At 46.5% G+C, this 13,465-nt stretch overlaps 1 protein-coding gene across 1 annotated transcript in view; it reads right to left on the reverse strand.

The window, feature by feature from the left end:
- Positions 1 to 697: 697 nt before the first annotated feature.
- Positions 698 to 13,465, reverse strand: part of C8B (complement C8 beta chain) — a 39,520-nt gene continuing 26,752 nt past the window's right edge. The window contains exons 9-12 of the mRNA XM_042948603.1: positions 12,398 to 12,561; positions 5,490 to 5,643; positions 3,377 to 3,445; positions 698 to 1,021 (exon numbers count right to left, since the gene is read on the reverse strand). Of these exons, the coding sequence (XP_042804537.1) occupies positions 870 to 1,021; positions 3,377 to 3,445; positions 5,490 to 5,643; positions 12,398 to 12,561 (539 nt within the window). The 3' untranslated portion in view covers positions 698 to 869. The remainder of the gene's footprint in view (positions 1,022 to 3,376; positions 3,446 to 5,489; positions 5,644 to 12,397; positions 12,562 to 13,465) is intronic.

The raw sequence follows: 13,465 nt of genomic DNA on the forward strand, positions 1-13,465 counted from the left end.
ACATGCACAGCCTTGCCTCTCCTTTGCTCAGCATCAAAGGGAGCTGAGGAACCAGGATCCACTCTCCGCGGGATGCAGGGGGTGGAGACTCAATAACACAGGCACGCACACGTGCGCACACACACACACATCCTACTTTCTCCTACATTTAATTTCGGAAAAAAATTCATCGTCAAGAAATGCCCATGTATGGAGAGGAAGGGAGCATTACAGTTAAGAGTCTAAACCTCTGGAGCCCAAGTGCCCAGGTTTGTAGCCCAGCTTTGCCACTTCCTAACTGTGCAACCCCGGACAAGCCACTTAACTGTTCTAAGCTTCAGTTCTGCAGCTGCTGAATAGGGCTAACACGGCATCCACCTCATAGGGCTGTCATGAGGATGGAATGAATTAACACACTGAGCACCGAGGCTGGCACAGTAATCATTCGATACATATTCACTGCTATTGTCACTGAATAAGACCATGTAGTCCTCAAGGGAGGAAAAACTTAATAGCTAGTCACTGATTCATCATTGGGTACCTACTATGTGCCCCTCACACAGTGGGACTTCAGTGTGAACAACTGCTAACACAGTTTCTGGCTGATAATACACGTGACTGGGATAAAATTATACAGACGAGCAAAGGGAGGGTTACCGAGATTCTTAAGCCCTTAAGCAACGTGTAGTTGACGTTGAGCTATTTGTTCAAATCAACGTGCGTTTTGCAAATAACATCTTTATTTCAAACGCTCTGAGTGGCACGGCCCTCTACCCTTGGGATGGCCCCAGCTGGGAGCTGGTATGAGGTAACCTGGCCTGAGTTCCTAAGGGCTCAGAGCTCTCGCAGTGTGCAGCCCACAGTAGTAGGTGCTAGAAGCTTTTCCTTCCTTAACAGTTAAGTGTTTCTGAAGCAGGGCCCACGCAGGGGCTGCCTCCATTCTGAGGAGGTGGATGGTTACACTGCCTTTGTCTTGTTTTCTGTCCTCCAGAACACGGAGACCAGTCTGACCAGCAATTCCATTTCCCATCAATGGGGACATCTGTAAGGAAGAAGGTCATCAAACGTTAATCAACCCTTGTTACACCCTAGTGCCCTCTGGGGTTGGGGGTGGGGTGTATAAGCCAAAAGGCTTGGTGAGTGTGCTCAGATCTCCTCTCTCCAGTCAGCTGTCCTTTTTGCAAACCTTGGTACTCGCCATATTCCCTTCTACCACAGAGCTTTTGTAGATGCTGTTTCCCTGGCCCAGTATACTCTTCCCTCCTCTGTTTATCTGGTTAATCCTATTCGCCCACCGGATCTCAGTTGAAGGATTATCTCTGCGGGGAAACCTTCTCTGACCTCTAACTCCCCACCAATCCATCATATTTTAAGCTCTTGGAGCATTTTATAGCAGTGACAATTACAGCTTTAAATGTATTTCTGGGACAATTCAAATGACGTCGGTCTTTCTCTCTAAAGAGTAATCTCCACGATGACAGGATCTATATATGATTTGCTCGCCACTGAACCCTAGCACCTAAGCTGGCACCCAGGGGGTCTTTAGTAAACATTCTTTGGATGAATGCACGAGTGCTTCCCAGCTGGGTCACCTCCCAGGTATAGGATGCTGCTAGTTTACTTGTTGTCAAAGTACGAAGCAGGAACTCTGTTATACACCGTAAGCACTGCGTGTTATATGAAATAATAACAAATAATGCACTCTCCCCTCCCTGACATTTGCCTTTCCCATGAGGATTCTGTGGTTGTTGATGAGACTGACAAGTAACCGATTCCATCCACCCTGATACATCAGGTGTCTGGTCGAGCCTCTGATGGGCAGTATAGTTCTGCATACGTCACCTAGTATCTCTGGGCCTGCCCCACTGGTGAAACGAGAAGGCTACAGCAGGAGATGTCCAGTGTCTCCTCCAACCAGGAGAAATCCTGTGGTTGTGCAATTACACACTCACTGGGCACAGGACCGTGTGGGCTTGTGCTGGCGGTGGGAGGTGAGCATTTCACTGGGGAGGAGAATGGATAGTGCAAGATCCACTGAGCCCGAACCTGGGCTCCTACACTTACTGTGTGACCTCTGGTCAAGTTAGTGACTCACCGAACTTTAGTGTCTTCATCAATAAAATGAGGATATTGATGGTACCTACTTTGCCATGTTGTTGTGAGGATAAAAAGATTTAGTGTTATGTAAAATGCACTTGATTTTGCTCTAAAACAAATTAACCAACACTTATTTTGCTCTTACATGTGTTAGGCATTATTCCAAGCACTTTGAGGTTTCATGAGAAACTCAAGACAGCTCTAGGAGGTAGTTAATACCACCAGCTCCATTTTACAGATGAGGAGACTGAGGCACAAAGAGGTCAAGTAAATTGCTCAAGGTCACAGTTACTGATGAAACTCAAGCACAAGCTGAGTCCAAGCACTCATCTAGGTGCCTGATACGTACGTAGCACAGTGCCTCATTGTTTTTCTGTTTGTTTTTTATTTTTATTCTTTTGGGCGGGGGAAGGAGGGAGGGGAGGGACAGAGAGAGAGAGAGAGAGAGAGAGAGAGAGAGAGAGAGAGGGAGATGCAGAAACTGAAGCAGGCTCCAGGCTCTGAGCTGTCAGCACAGAGCCCAACGCAGGGCTCAAACCCACAAACTGTGAGATCATGACCTGAGCTGAAGTCGGATGCTTAACCGACTGAGCCACCCCAGGTGCCCCATGCCATTTCCTTTTTTAATGATATCATCCAAAAGCCACAGAGAGGAAAGGAAAGGGAAGGAGGAGTCAGGGTGGGGGCATATTCAGAACTCTTAATAATAAACTGGCCAAAGAATTTGAGGGCTGGAAAGGATCCCAATGATAGTCTAGTCTTTCCTTTGTTAATTCAGGCCAGAGCACTGAGCACCAACTAGGCTGGGCCATGGGGACTCAGAAACAAATGGCACATGATCTCTGCTCACACACACCGGGGAGAAAGACACACACAACCCAAAACATAATGTGCTAAGAGCTATATTAGGTATATGTTCAAAGTGCTACAGGAACACAAAGGAAGAGTTAACTAAATTTACTCAGGGGTGGAGGCTTAGAACTTTTACAGAAGAAGGGGCATCCCTGCTGGATTTTGAGGACTGAATAAAAGTTCAGTTAAAAAAAAAAAAGGAAAGAAAAAAGGTAAGCATTCCAGAAGGATTCAAAGAAATGACTTGCAAATGCCGTGCATTAACAGTCCTATAACATGAAGCATTCTCAGGTGTGAAAATAATGAAAGATAAAGTCAGGAGCCAGGATGGATCTCAAATTTCATAGCACCCGGCCCCCAACCCAGCATCCCCTGTGCTCTTGCCCTTTTCAATTATTCTCTAGAACTGCCTAGATTTCCCTTTTCCAACCGACTCAAGATTCCTTACTTTTCTCAGAGGTGACCTCGCAGGCTGGGCCCTGGAATCCAACAGGACAGATGCACTCACAGCGGGATTCTGAAAAGACAATGCAGACAGAGTGTGAAACAGAATTCCTGGAGTTCAGCCCTCCACATCACTTTGCCATTAGGTTAAAATAGGGGAAACATTTAGTTGAAGGGTTTAAGATAAGAAGGTTCCATGCTAAGAATACCTACTCCTTCCCTGAGGGTCTTTTGCTCCTGAAGGGTGGTTACTGCCTGTCACGGGGAACCATACGGAGTTGCTGAGGGGAATTACTCGTGAGCTCATGTTTGACCCAGCGGTGTGAGTTTCCAGTGTTGGAAGCTACATTGGTGGTCGCGGAAGCCAATGGTCACTGGTGCTCAATTTCACTCCGAGCCATCTAATTGTCCAGCCTCTGCTCGAACACTCCAGTGATTGGGAACTCACTGTCCTCAGATGTCTCGTCCCACCTTTGGCCAATTCTGGCCCTTTGGAAGTTATTCCTTAAGTTGCTCTGTAACATGTCACCTTGGAGTGACATCTGGATCACACAGAGTCCCTTCACAGGATTATCCTTTAGAAGTCAGGCCCATGAACAACCCTGTCTCTGGCTTCGTATTCTCTCTCACACTAGTGCACATCCTTAGGTGGGTTCCAGTTTCTAGGTCCAAATTTCACATGAAGGCAAGGGGAATTCAGCAACCCTGGATCACGACGTTGAGCTGATGGGAAGATCCCATTTCTTGCTGACTTCCTCCCCACTTCGATGTCTCTGTCCTGACAGCAGAACTTTCCAGCCTTAGGCTTTCACTTATGTCTCCGTTGCTCCCATCCACCCTGTCCAAGAAGCTAGACACATACTCCCCAACCTCAGTTGGAATAGGTCTTCTCCTGTCTCTGCCCGGTTGAGCTGGCTCTGTCCACAGAGGTTCTGCCCTAACTCTAGCTGGCTCCCTCCCTGGGTGCAGATCTGCTGGACCCAACTGCACCTGACACCCTCTTTTGGCTTCATGCTGGACTGGACTCTTCCTTGGCCATCATGACAGGAACACAAGATCCCAGACCTCAGCCAACCCCAAATTTGCCCTGCTGATTGCAGTGGCCCCAGATATGGCCCTTGAAGTTAGGAATCAAGTTCAAGGGGCCCATCCTTGCTGCTGCTCCCCCATCCCCCCATCTTCTCACCATGCGTTGGTCAGGATGTGCACAGCCTAGGCCTGCTACTTCAGTTGCGTGATGTTGCCAGCTGCCATGTCCATTGTGGCTGGAACCAAGGCATTCCGGCGGCCAGGGTAGATGACCTAGTTGTCTACACTCTGACTTCTTGGGAAACAGGCTAACACTTGTCCTACTGGTCAGTACACTTCAGCGGGAAAGTCCAGCTTTCCCACTGGTTTGTAAACTGGTGGAATCATGGATCCTGTCTGCCAGCGGATTAAGCTGTGGATCAGCTTCGCAGCCCTGATGCCATAGTGCAATCATCTGGTAGGCTTTTTCAAAGGCCGATCCCCAGTGATTCACTTTAACTAGTTCGGGCTGAGACCCAGGGCTTTGTGTTTATGCAAAGCACCCTGGGTGATTCTCACATGCAGCTCGGGCTGAGATCTGCCTTAGAGGAACATCGTGCTATTTGCCCATGAGCTGCACCTGAGTAGGGGCGGGGATGGGAGGGGGGGGGGTGCTCTGTCCAATCCCACCTCATTGTGCTCCAAGGAGGCGGAGACTTCAGCAGTTGTGAGCCACACCCTGGCTGCAGATTAGATCTACCTGTAGAGGGTTTACCCTTCCTGATGAGGAGCTTTCTCCAGATTCTTACACAAGGATCCAGGTGGGGGCCCGAGCATCAGTAGCTCTCGGTCTCTTGAATGCCTGTTCAACATGGAGAAGCTCAGTTTACGAGGCTCCAAATGGCCAGGGGGCTCTTTTTGTCCCCCTGAGAAAGCAAAGAGGACTTCATGACAGACCCTGGGGCCTCAGGAAGAGGACCAGGGATTGATCTAGAACTCTTCTTGAGATAGTCTGGAGGGCATATGGATTTGATGATGTGTTCTGGCCACAGCACCAGCCCCTCCAGATAATGTCTTTCACAGGGACACCAGCTGCCTGGAAAGGGTACCTTTCAGGACAGGAACTCCATTCCCTTGGCAAGGAGCACAGTGGCAAGAGCTGACTTCCTTCTGAAACTCCTCCAGGGCCCGCTTCATGTTTTGCCTTACTGTGCTGGAGTAGGCGAAGTCTGTGGCCGTCACCAGTTCATACAGAGGCTCTGCCTGGGGAGAGGAAAGGGATGTATTTCAACAGAAAATATTCACCAAATAGAAGGATAACGCAGGGTCCACAGGAATGAGCAAGGGGTCGGTGCACGGAAACGGGTGGATCCATCTGAAACCGGATGGATGCCCCATCCTCTGTTTGAACCATCCTATCCAATATCCACAGATAAACTCATCTGAGATCAGGTCAGCTCCTACTGAATACCTCCTAAGTGCCAGGCATGAAGCATGAGTAATGAGTAAGATAAAATCCACACTCTCAAGAAACTCGGAATCCAGAGATAGGGACACGGTAACAGATTCTTACAGCACAGCAGGTCCGGAAACAGTGGAAACGTGGAATGCGGGCAGAGGAGAAGCTGGTTAACCTGCCTGTGGTTGGGGAGAGGAGGTGACTTTCAAGCAGCTCTTTGAAACTGTTCTAGAAGTTTCGTCCCAACATGGCTCCCCCGTCCCAACTTGGCAAGAAGCATTCACGTCATGCAAGAACCACCATCACGAAGCCTTTCCCCAGCTCCCAAGTTCACAGAATGTCTTCCCACTATGAAGTGCTCAGAATACTGTCCAGTGCTCATCTGATACAAAGTCTCTTTACCCAATACAAATTTCATCTCTTTGCTCCTTTGTGGTCATTCATTATTATTATTATTATTTTATGTGTTGAAATCTCTTTTCCTTCTTGAATTAAGAAGGTAAGTTGCTGGAGATCAGGACTATATACTGCTCAGCTCTGGGGTCTAGAGTCTAGGGTCTAGCCCCAAGCTTAGTGAGAACAGCTAATAAAAGTGGATGGTCAATGAAAGGGGGTGGGAGGCTTCATCAGGGCAAAGGCAGCTGGCTGGGAGGAGAGGGGCGGAAAACAGAAACCTAGCCACAGAGAGCGAGCCGCTGGTCACCAGCGAACCTGGCAGCGTGCGACCAGAGGAAGCCACAGATGGCTGTGGGCTAGGAAAAGCCTGGGAAGAAGTGCAAAGAGGTAGTTAAAAATGTTTGGAGCCTCTGGGTCCTACTTTCAGCTCCAGGGCCAGGTTCCTCTCCAGATTTTGTCTCTGTTCCTGCCCTAATCCAGCTCTGGAGAGTTTAGGGTCTAAATGCAGGCAATCATACCTAATAGAAGCCTCCAGTGGGAAGAAAATTGCTTCCATTTCTTAATGCGTCCGATGCTGACCTTCGCTCCAGTGGGCAAAGCAAGGCCCCTCGGTGGTCCCATTGTCTCACCGTTTTGTGGTCAATGAATTGATCCAGAGGCGGTTTGCAGAAGCGTCCAGCCTGCTGGCCGCACGTGGGAGAGGGAAGGGGGGGTTGGCTGTGTACCAGTATGAGCTCCTCCAACAATCCGTATTCCCTGTCAGAGCACCTTGTAAGGCTGCCTTTAACCCCCCAGGCCTTCTCCTACCAGCACGGAGATGCGCTCCAGGACAGAGAGCAAGTCAGTGGCAGAACCCGAATAAACCTCCTCCATGTGTTGTGTGCCAGAAGCTTTGCTGATGGTTCACAAACGTGAGCCCACTCCGTCCTCACAAGGTAGCAATTATCAGCCCCGTTTTCAGATGAGGTTAAGTGACCTGAACAAAGTCAAAGAGCTCATTAAATAGTATTTCCAGGACTCTAACCCAAAGCTTTTGTTTTTCTTACGAGCTCGTGATAATTATTGATAAAAATGGCTTCATTATTCCCATTTTCCAATTCCTATACCAGCGTTCCCCAAATTTTGCAGACTGGGGTTTGCCTTGGAACTGAGCAGCAACTCGTAGGACTCTATAGCTCCCTTTTAATTCTAAGTTAATATGGCATGATTGTCCCTTCTTTCGTTCCCTGGCCGTTCTTCTTTGGTTCGTTTCTCTCTTTTCTCCTCTTCTTCCTTTCTCCCCCATCTCTCTTCCTTATTTCTTCCCCCAAAACACAGTCCTAACTACTCATATTGACCACTGGGTCCTACACACACTTGCCCTTGTGAACATTTTATTTATCATATTGCTGCAGAGAGATGGTCCTCGCTATTTATTAAACTCCATGCCCTTCCTTGTGACGGACCCTGGTGATCACCATTCTTAATGATAACGAAAAATTACTGGAATGGTAGCAGTAATCCGGTGCTGAACTAAATACATACATTATCTAATTTAATCTTTACAACAATCCTATTGAGGCAGACAGTCTTCTGTATCCCCATTTTACAGATAGATGAAAAAGCTGTGGCACAGAAAAGTTAAAAAGATGGACCAGAGTCACACAGTCAGTAAGTGGCAGAAAAGGATTCGAACGGTTAGCATTGCGGTTTGTGTCCTTTCAGTGAATATTTTTGGATAGTTAAATGGACAGGTATTTACACCAAAGCAGTGGCATGAGAAAAGTGCAGTTTATTTTCCACTCGCCTCACTTAATAGCATATGATAGGCATTTCCCCATGCTGCTCAATATTCTTTGATACAAATATTTTCCTAGGTATAGATGGTTATATAAAGTGTTGTTTCAATTTATATTCTCATCTCATTTTATGAAAGTGCCCATCTCATTTCTCTCAACGATATCGAGTATTATAATTTTTTTTTTTTTGAGAGAGAGAGAGAAAGAGAGAGAGAGAGGGAGAGAACCTCAAACAGACTCCACTCCCAGCACAGAGCCCTACACATGGCTTGATCGCATGACCTGGGAATCATGACCTGAGTTGGATGCTCAACCGACTGAGCCACCCAGGCGCCCTGTTGAATATTATAGATTTTTAATCATTGTCAATTTGATAGGTAAAAAAATATCATGTTGTTACTTTTTCATTTCTTATTCCTAGGAAAGTTAAACATTTTGCATATTTATTCGTCATCTTAGTGCTAAGAGTTGTCTATTTCCTTTGAAATGTGTCTTTCTTAGAAATTGTATCATTCTTTATACATTTAGGATTTTGTTTGTGGCAAAATTATCTTGTGGGTGTGTTACCTGTCATTTAATTACATTCATGGTTTCCTTATTTGACATCCAGAATTTATTTTGGGGGGTGAGCTCCAATGGCTTGAGTCTGACATTATCTTACCAGGCAATGTTACCACAACATCTGTATTTTAACCCTTCTCTTGGTCAGAGTAATTTGCCGTTAGAGAATCTTTGAGTACAGTGATTTAGAAAGGTACGGTGGTCACACCTTCAGAAAGGTGTGATTATCACTGCTTACCAAGTGATCAGCTGCTTTTCTTTCTGGATCCATAGCAGGGCTGCAATTCCCTGACATTCTAAAGGGCAGATTTGCAACATGACTTGTTTTGACCAGTGGAAAGAGAGCAGAGGGGGCGTCCTTTCCAGGGTGAAGCCTTCAGGACAGAGTGAAGGGACATATCCCCTTCCCTTACCAATGCAGCGGTGATCTTCGGAGCATATGACCACATCAAGCCTCTGTGGCCTGGATCCCTGAGTGGCAATGTGAAAAGCCCCCTCCCCAATATACTTTGGGCATGTTGTGTGATTGAGAAATAAACTTGTGTTGTACTCAGTCCCTAAGATTTGGGAAATTTTTTCACTGCAGCATAACCAATGCCTTCCTGACCTCTGTGGGAACACCATTCACAACCATATCTTTTCCTTCTACTCTGGGCAATGCCTGAGCTCTATACAGTAGCTTCTCCATCAGCTTGGACCTCAGATGACAACCTAGCCACCCTGGCTACTTATAGAAATGCTCACGAGTGGTTGAGTTTGTGACTAGGTTTGCCAGTCCAACACAGAATCTCCCCAGTTACAGCTGAATTTCAGATAAACAACAAATAATTTGGTCATACCAGTATGTCCCATGCAATATTTGGGGTATGCTTATATTAGGAAATTATCCATTATTTGTCTGAAATCCAAATTTAACTAGACGTGCTATATTTTCCATTTGCCAAATCTGGCAATTTTTATGTGACTCCTTTAATAATGCAAAGTGTCTTTGGGATTTTTTTTATCCATTAACAACCCTAGCTTCTCCTTCAAGACATTGTCACTACACTGCCTTCAGGCACTTCATGTTGCAAAGAATTCTAAGACCAGAACCACCTTTATTTTTTTTAGAATAGGTTTGTTTCTAGAAGTTAAAAAAAAATCACATCATAGGATGTGTTTCTGTATTGTTTTGCTCTCAGTACTTTTGCCCACTTTTCAATGAGTTCTGCATTTTGTGTCATCAGCTCAGGGACATTTCCCTTATTATGTCCGTGATGAATGCCGTCTTCAAATTTAATCTTGTCTCTTTCTCAGGAAGAAGTCCTTGAGTTTCAGATTTCTCCTTCTGTACTCTCTTCCATCATATTTCTTTTACGTCATTGTTTTAATCTCTTTGTCTTTCACTGCTACATTATGAGAACGTTTTTATGGCGCCTTCCCACATCACTGACTCAATTTTCTGCAGTGTCAATTCTGTTCTTTACAGTTTCCACTGTAGGCTTTCATCTGCTATTGTGCCTTTGGTTCCGTGTAGTCAGCCACTTCCTTTTGCATCTGATGAGTGTCTAATATCTCAGCATCTCTTTTTTCTTTCCTGAATTCCTCATTTGCTTAAAGCTTACGATAAAAAGGCAAATGCATTCCAAAATTTACTTCTATTTTTCCACTTTTAGATGTAGGCTTGTCTTCTGAATCTTGAAGGTAATTTCAATCTTTTGCGTTTGGAGTTCTCTTTCTGTGTCCACGGCTATTTGTTAACTCTGGGCAAAGAGCTGTTTCTCTGTGTCGAAAGTCTATCAGTGAACAGTGCGAGGGGGCTCTTCGGTGTTCTTCTTCCCCGCCCACCTGGCTCCTACGCCAATCGTGTTTCAGGTCTTGATCCTCAAGAATGCTTTATGCATGCGACCCCTAGCCAACACTCTGTCTAGGAATTGCCTGTCTAGTGGCTTCTGCCATCCTGGAAAACAATCGCCGCGCTAACTACCTGGCGGGCTGACTCTGCAGAGAAGAATTATTGTGAGATAATGTGGAGGCATCTGCAGTTTTCTCTTGCTGGAAAGAGTGCATGGAAGAGTGGGATGTCCAGAACATACATTTCCAACTCACGGCAGGGACTTACAAAAGGTAGGGCTTAAAAGTCTTCAGTAACCTCACCTCCCCAACTCCTGAAAACATCTCTGCTTCCTTCACCTTTTCCCCCTTTCAGCCCACACACCTGACAGTGTGATACTTTCTACTACATCACACACATGCTGGGCCTCTGTGCCTTTGGTAAAGTGCTGCATGCCTAAGACCGTGTTCAGGCCTGAGATGCTTAGCATGCTGGCCTGCCCTACCTGTCTTCCTCTCTTCCTTCCTCTCTCTCTCTTTTTCACACACACACACACACACACACACACACACACACCAGATCACATCACATGCCTGACACTTGACATTCCCAGTGCCCGCTCTGGCACATCCAACCCATTCAGGTAGGTGACCAGGGAAAACTCCATTAATTCTCGGTTTTGGGGAAAAAAAAATTCAGGTAAGTTGTAAGTGACAAGTAAAGACCAGGGATCTATTTTCCCCTGAGCTCTGTTCACTCCCATGCCCATCCGTGATACCAAGCAATGTCACCACACCATCAGCCAACCCCAGAGTTCTCTGGAGCTGCCTACAACCTACAGCTGACTTTATTCTCCTTGATGCTTGTCAGCAGCTGTACCCTAAGTGTCACTACTGAAAACAGCAGAGGACAGGATTTGAATGGCAGCCTTCTGTTCTGCAGAAACTATGCATTTGACATACAAATTAAGACACTGGGCAACTGCCAGGATTGGGAGCTGCAGAGCATCACGTGAAGAGCTTCGGTCCCTCATCACCCCTCCTTGGCGGCAAGACTAAGTCCCGGGGGTGGGGTGGAGTGGGTGCCAAACAACCAGTGAGTGTACAGACAACAGCAAGGAGAGGATGGCCTGAGATGGAGCACGGACCCCGTGCAGAAGTCCCCACAGGCAAGGACCTACTACTGCTGATGTGTATGACAGTCCTGTTCTAGCAAACGTCCTCTTAGTTTAAGGTTGCAAAACTGCTCTTGTGTGGGTGACAGTTGGTTGGGATCATTAGTTTTTATTCACCAAACCCACAGGAAAGTCTGGAGGGGAGGGAAGAGGTCAAAGTCTCGGGCCCAGACCTAACAGAGACTCTTGAGCAGCCACAGATGGATGCTCCCTCTGTGACCTCGATTTTCATCAGCCACAAAACGGAGGTAAGCACACGCAATTTGAGGATTAGATGCAATAACATGCCCAAAGACCCTGGCAGAGTGTCAAGAATATAGTAGGTGCTCAAAACGTCACTGATCACCATGAAGTATTACCCTGTCTTGTACGACCGTCATGGCTGCCCGGGTCCTACCGGTTAGCACAGAGTGTATGTTTCACACTTGCATCTTTCTGCCTCTCCTCCAGCGGCTTAGTTCCTTTCACTCTGCAGGAACTTAGCAACTATTTGTTGGTTGAATGAATGTTAAAATAGGCAAATAGTGCCTGGAGAGAATCTCTGACCAAATGGAAACAGTGTCAATTTAAGAAGGCTGGAACTAGAAGCTGATGGTTGATTTCCTTTAGCAACTTGGGGGCCTGAGTGGGAGGGAGTCAGGGGTCTCTAGCTGGTGCCCAACAGTTATTTTGTAATCGGTCCACTCCAGATACATTATCTACTATAATGTGTGTGCCTTGAGATTAGGGTGTGGGTCTTCTTGAGCTCTGTATCCCCCAGCCTGGCTCCTAGTAGCCCCTCATAAGCTGTTTACTAAATAGAGGAAAGGGTGGAGAGAGCAGCTCCCCAGATATACCTTAATTTTGATGATGTCTGGGTTGTACTGCACGGCGTCTCCCCACTCCTGCATCAGGTCCGCGGTCGGCAGCTCCTTATACGCCAGGGCGGTGATGTGCTCACTTGCCCCTCCTCGCACAAGGACCACCAAGTCATCCACCATGGTGTCTCTCTTGTTTCTGTCTGGAATCGACACAGAGACCTGGCATGTCAGGGGATCCACTTCGGCACCCTGGAATTTGCTGCAACCCAACCTAGTTACCATGATATTCACTAAGCTCATCCTGGAGGTGCCAGTAGACAAGATGCAATCCCACCAGCAAAGAAGTCACGACGCAAAGGGCAAAAGGCAACTCACCCAATCAAATAGGACACAAGTTGGGGGCAGGATAAGGAGGGGACATCTATAAATGCCAGTCACTGAGTCTATGGAAGATAGATACCTGATGGATATTCATATATATGGAGAGATTGATAGGTCATAGATACATAAATAGGTTGATAGGGAGATAGGTTATGGATCATTAATGTGTCAGCCAGTAATCTAAGTGTTGTATTAACTCACTTAATCTTCACAATGAAATAGGAACTATATAATCCTCATTTTGCAGATAAGAAATCTCAGGCACTAGGGGTGAAAAGGTTTATCCAGGTAGCCTTGCTGAAGCTCTAAGCTACATCTCTTCTTTGTATGGGATAACAGAGGTGGGAAAATTTGTAAAAGCTGGGCTTTGTGTGTGATAGATATCCACTAAAGAGCGTCTACTATAACATGATTATTACTTTGATCTATGTAGAGTTTCCCAGAAAGCCCTCCATCATATCAATGAGTCCTTCCCATTCTAATTTGTCCATTTACCCCATGCCAAAAGAACTGTGTCAAGTGACCACTTAGCTTTGACCCCGCAACCCTGTGCACCATAGAAAGGAGTCTTGTATACTGCTGGTAGGGGGACAGTGGTACAACCGTTTTAGAAAACAGCTTTGCATTCACTAGTCCAGAAAAAGTACACAGTCTACAACCCACCAATTCTACTCCTGGGTGCATTCCTTGCAAAATACTTGCATGCGTGTGCCAGACAAGCAC

Source organism: Panthera leo, chromosome C1, assembly GCF_018350215.1.
Source record: "Panthera leo isolate Ple1 chromosome C1, P.leo_Ple1_pat1.1, whole genome shotgun sequence".
NCBI classification, from domain to species: Eukaryota; Metazoa; Chordata; class Mammalia; order Carnivora; family Felidae; genus Panthera; species Panthera leo.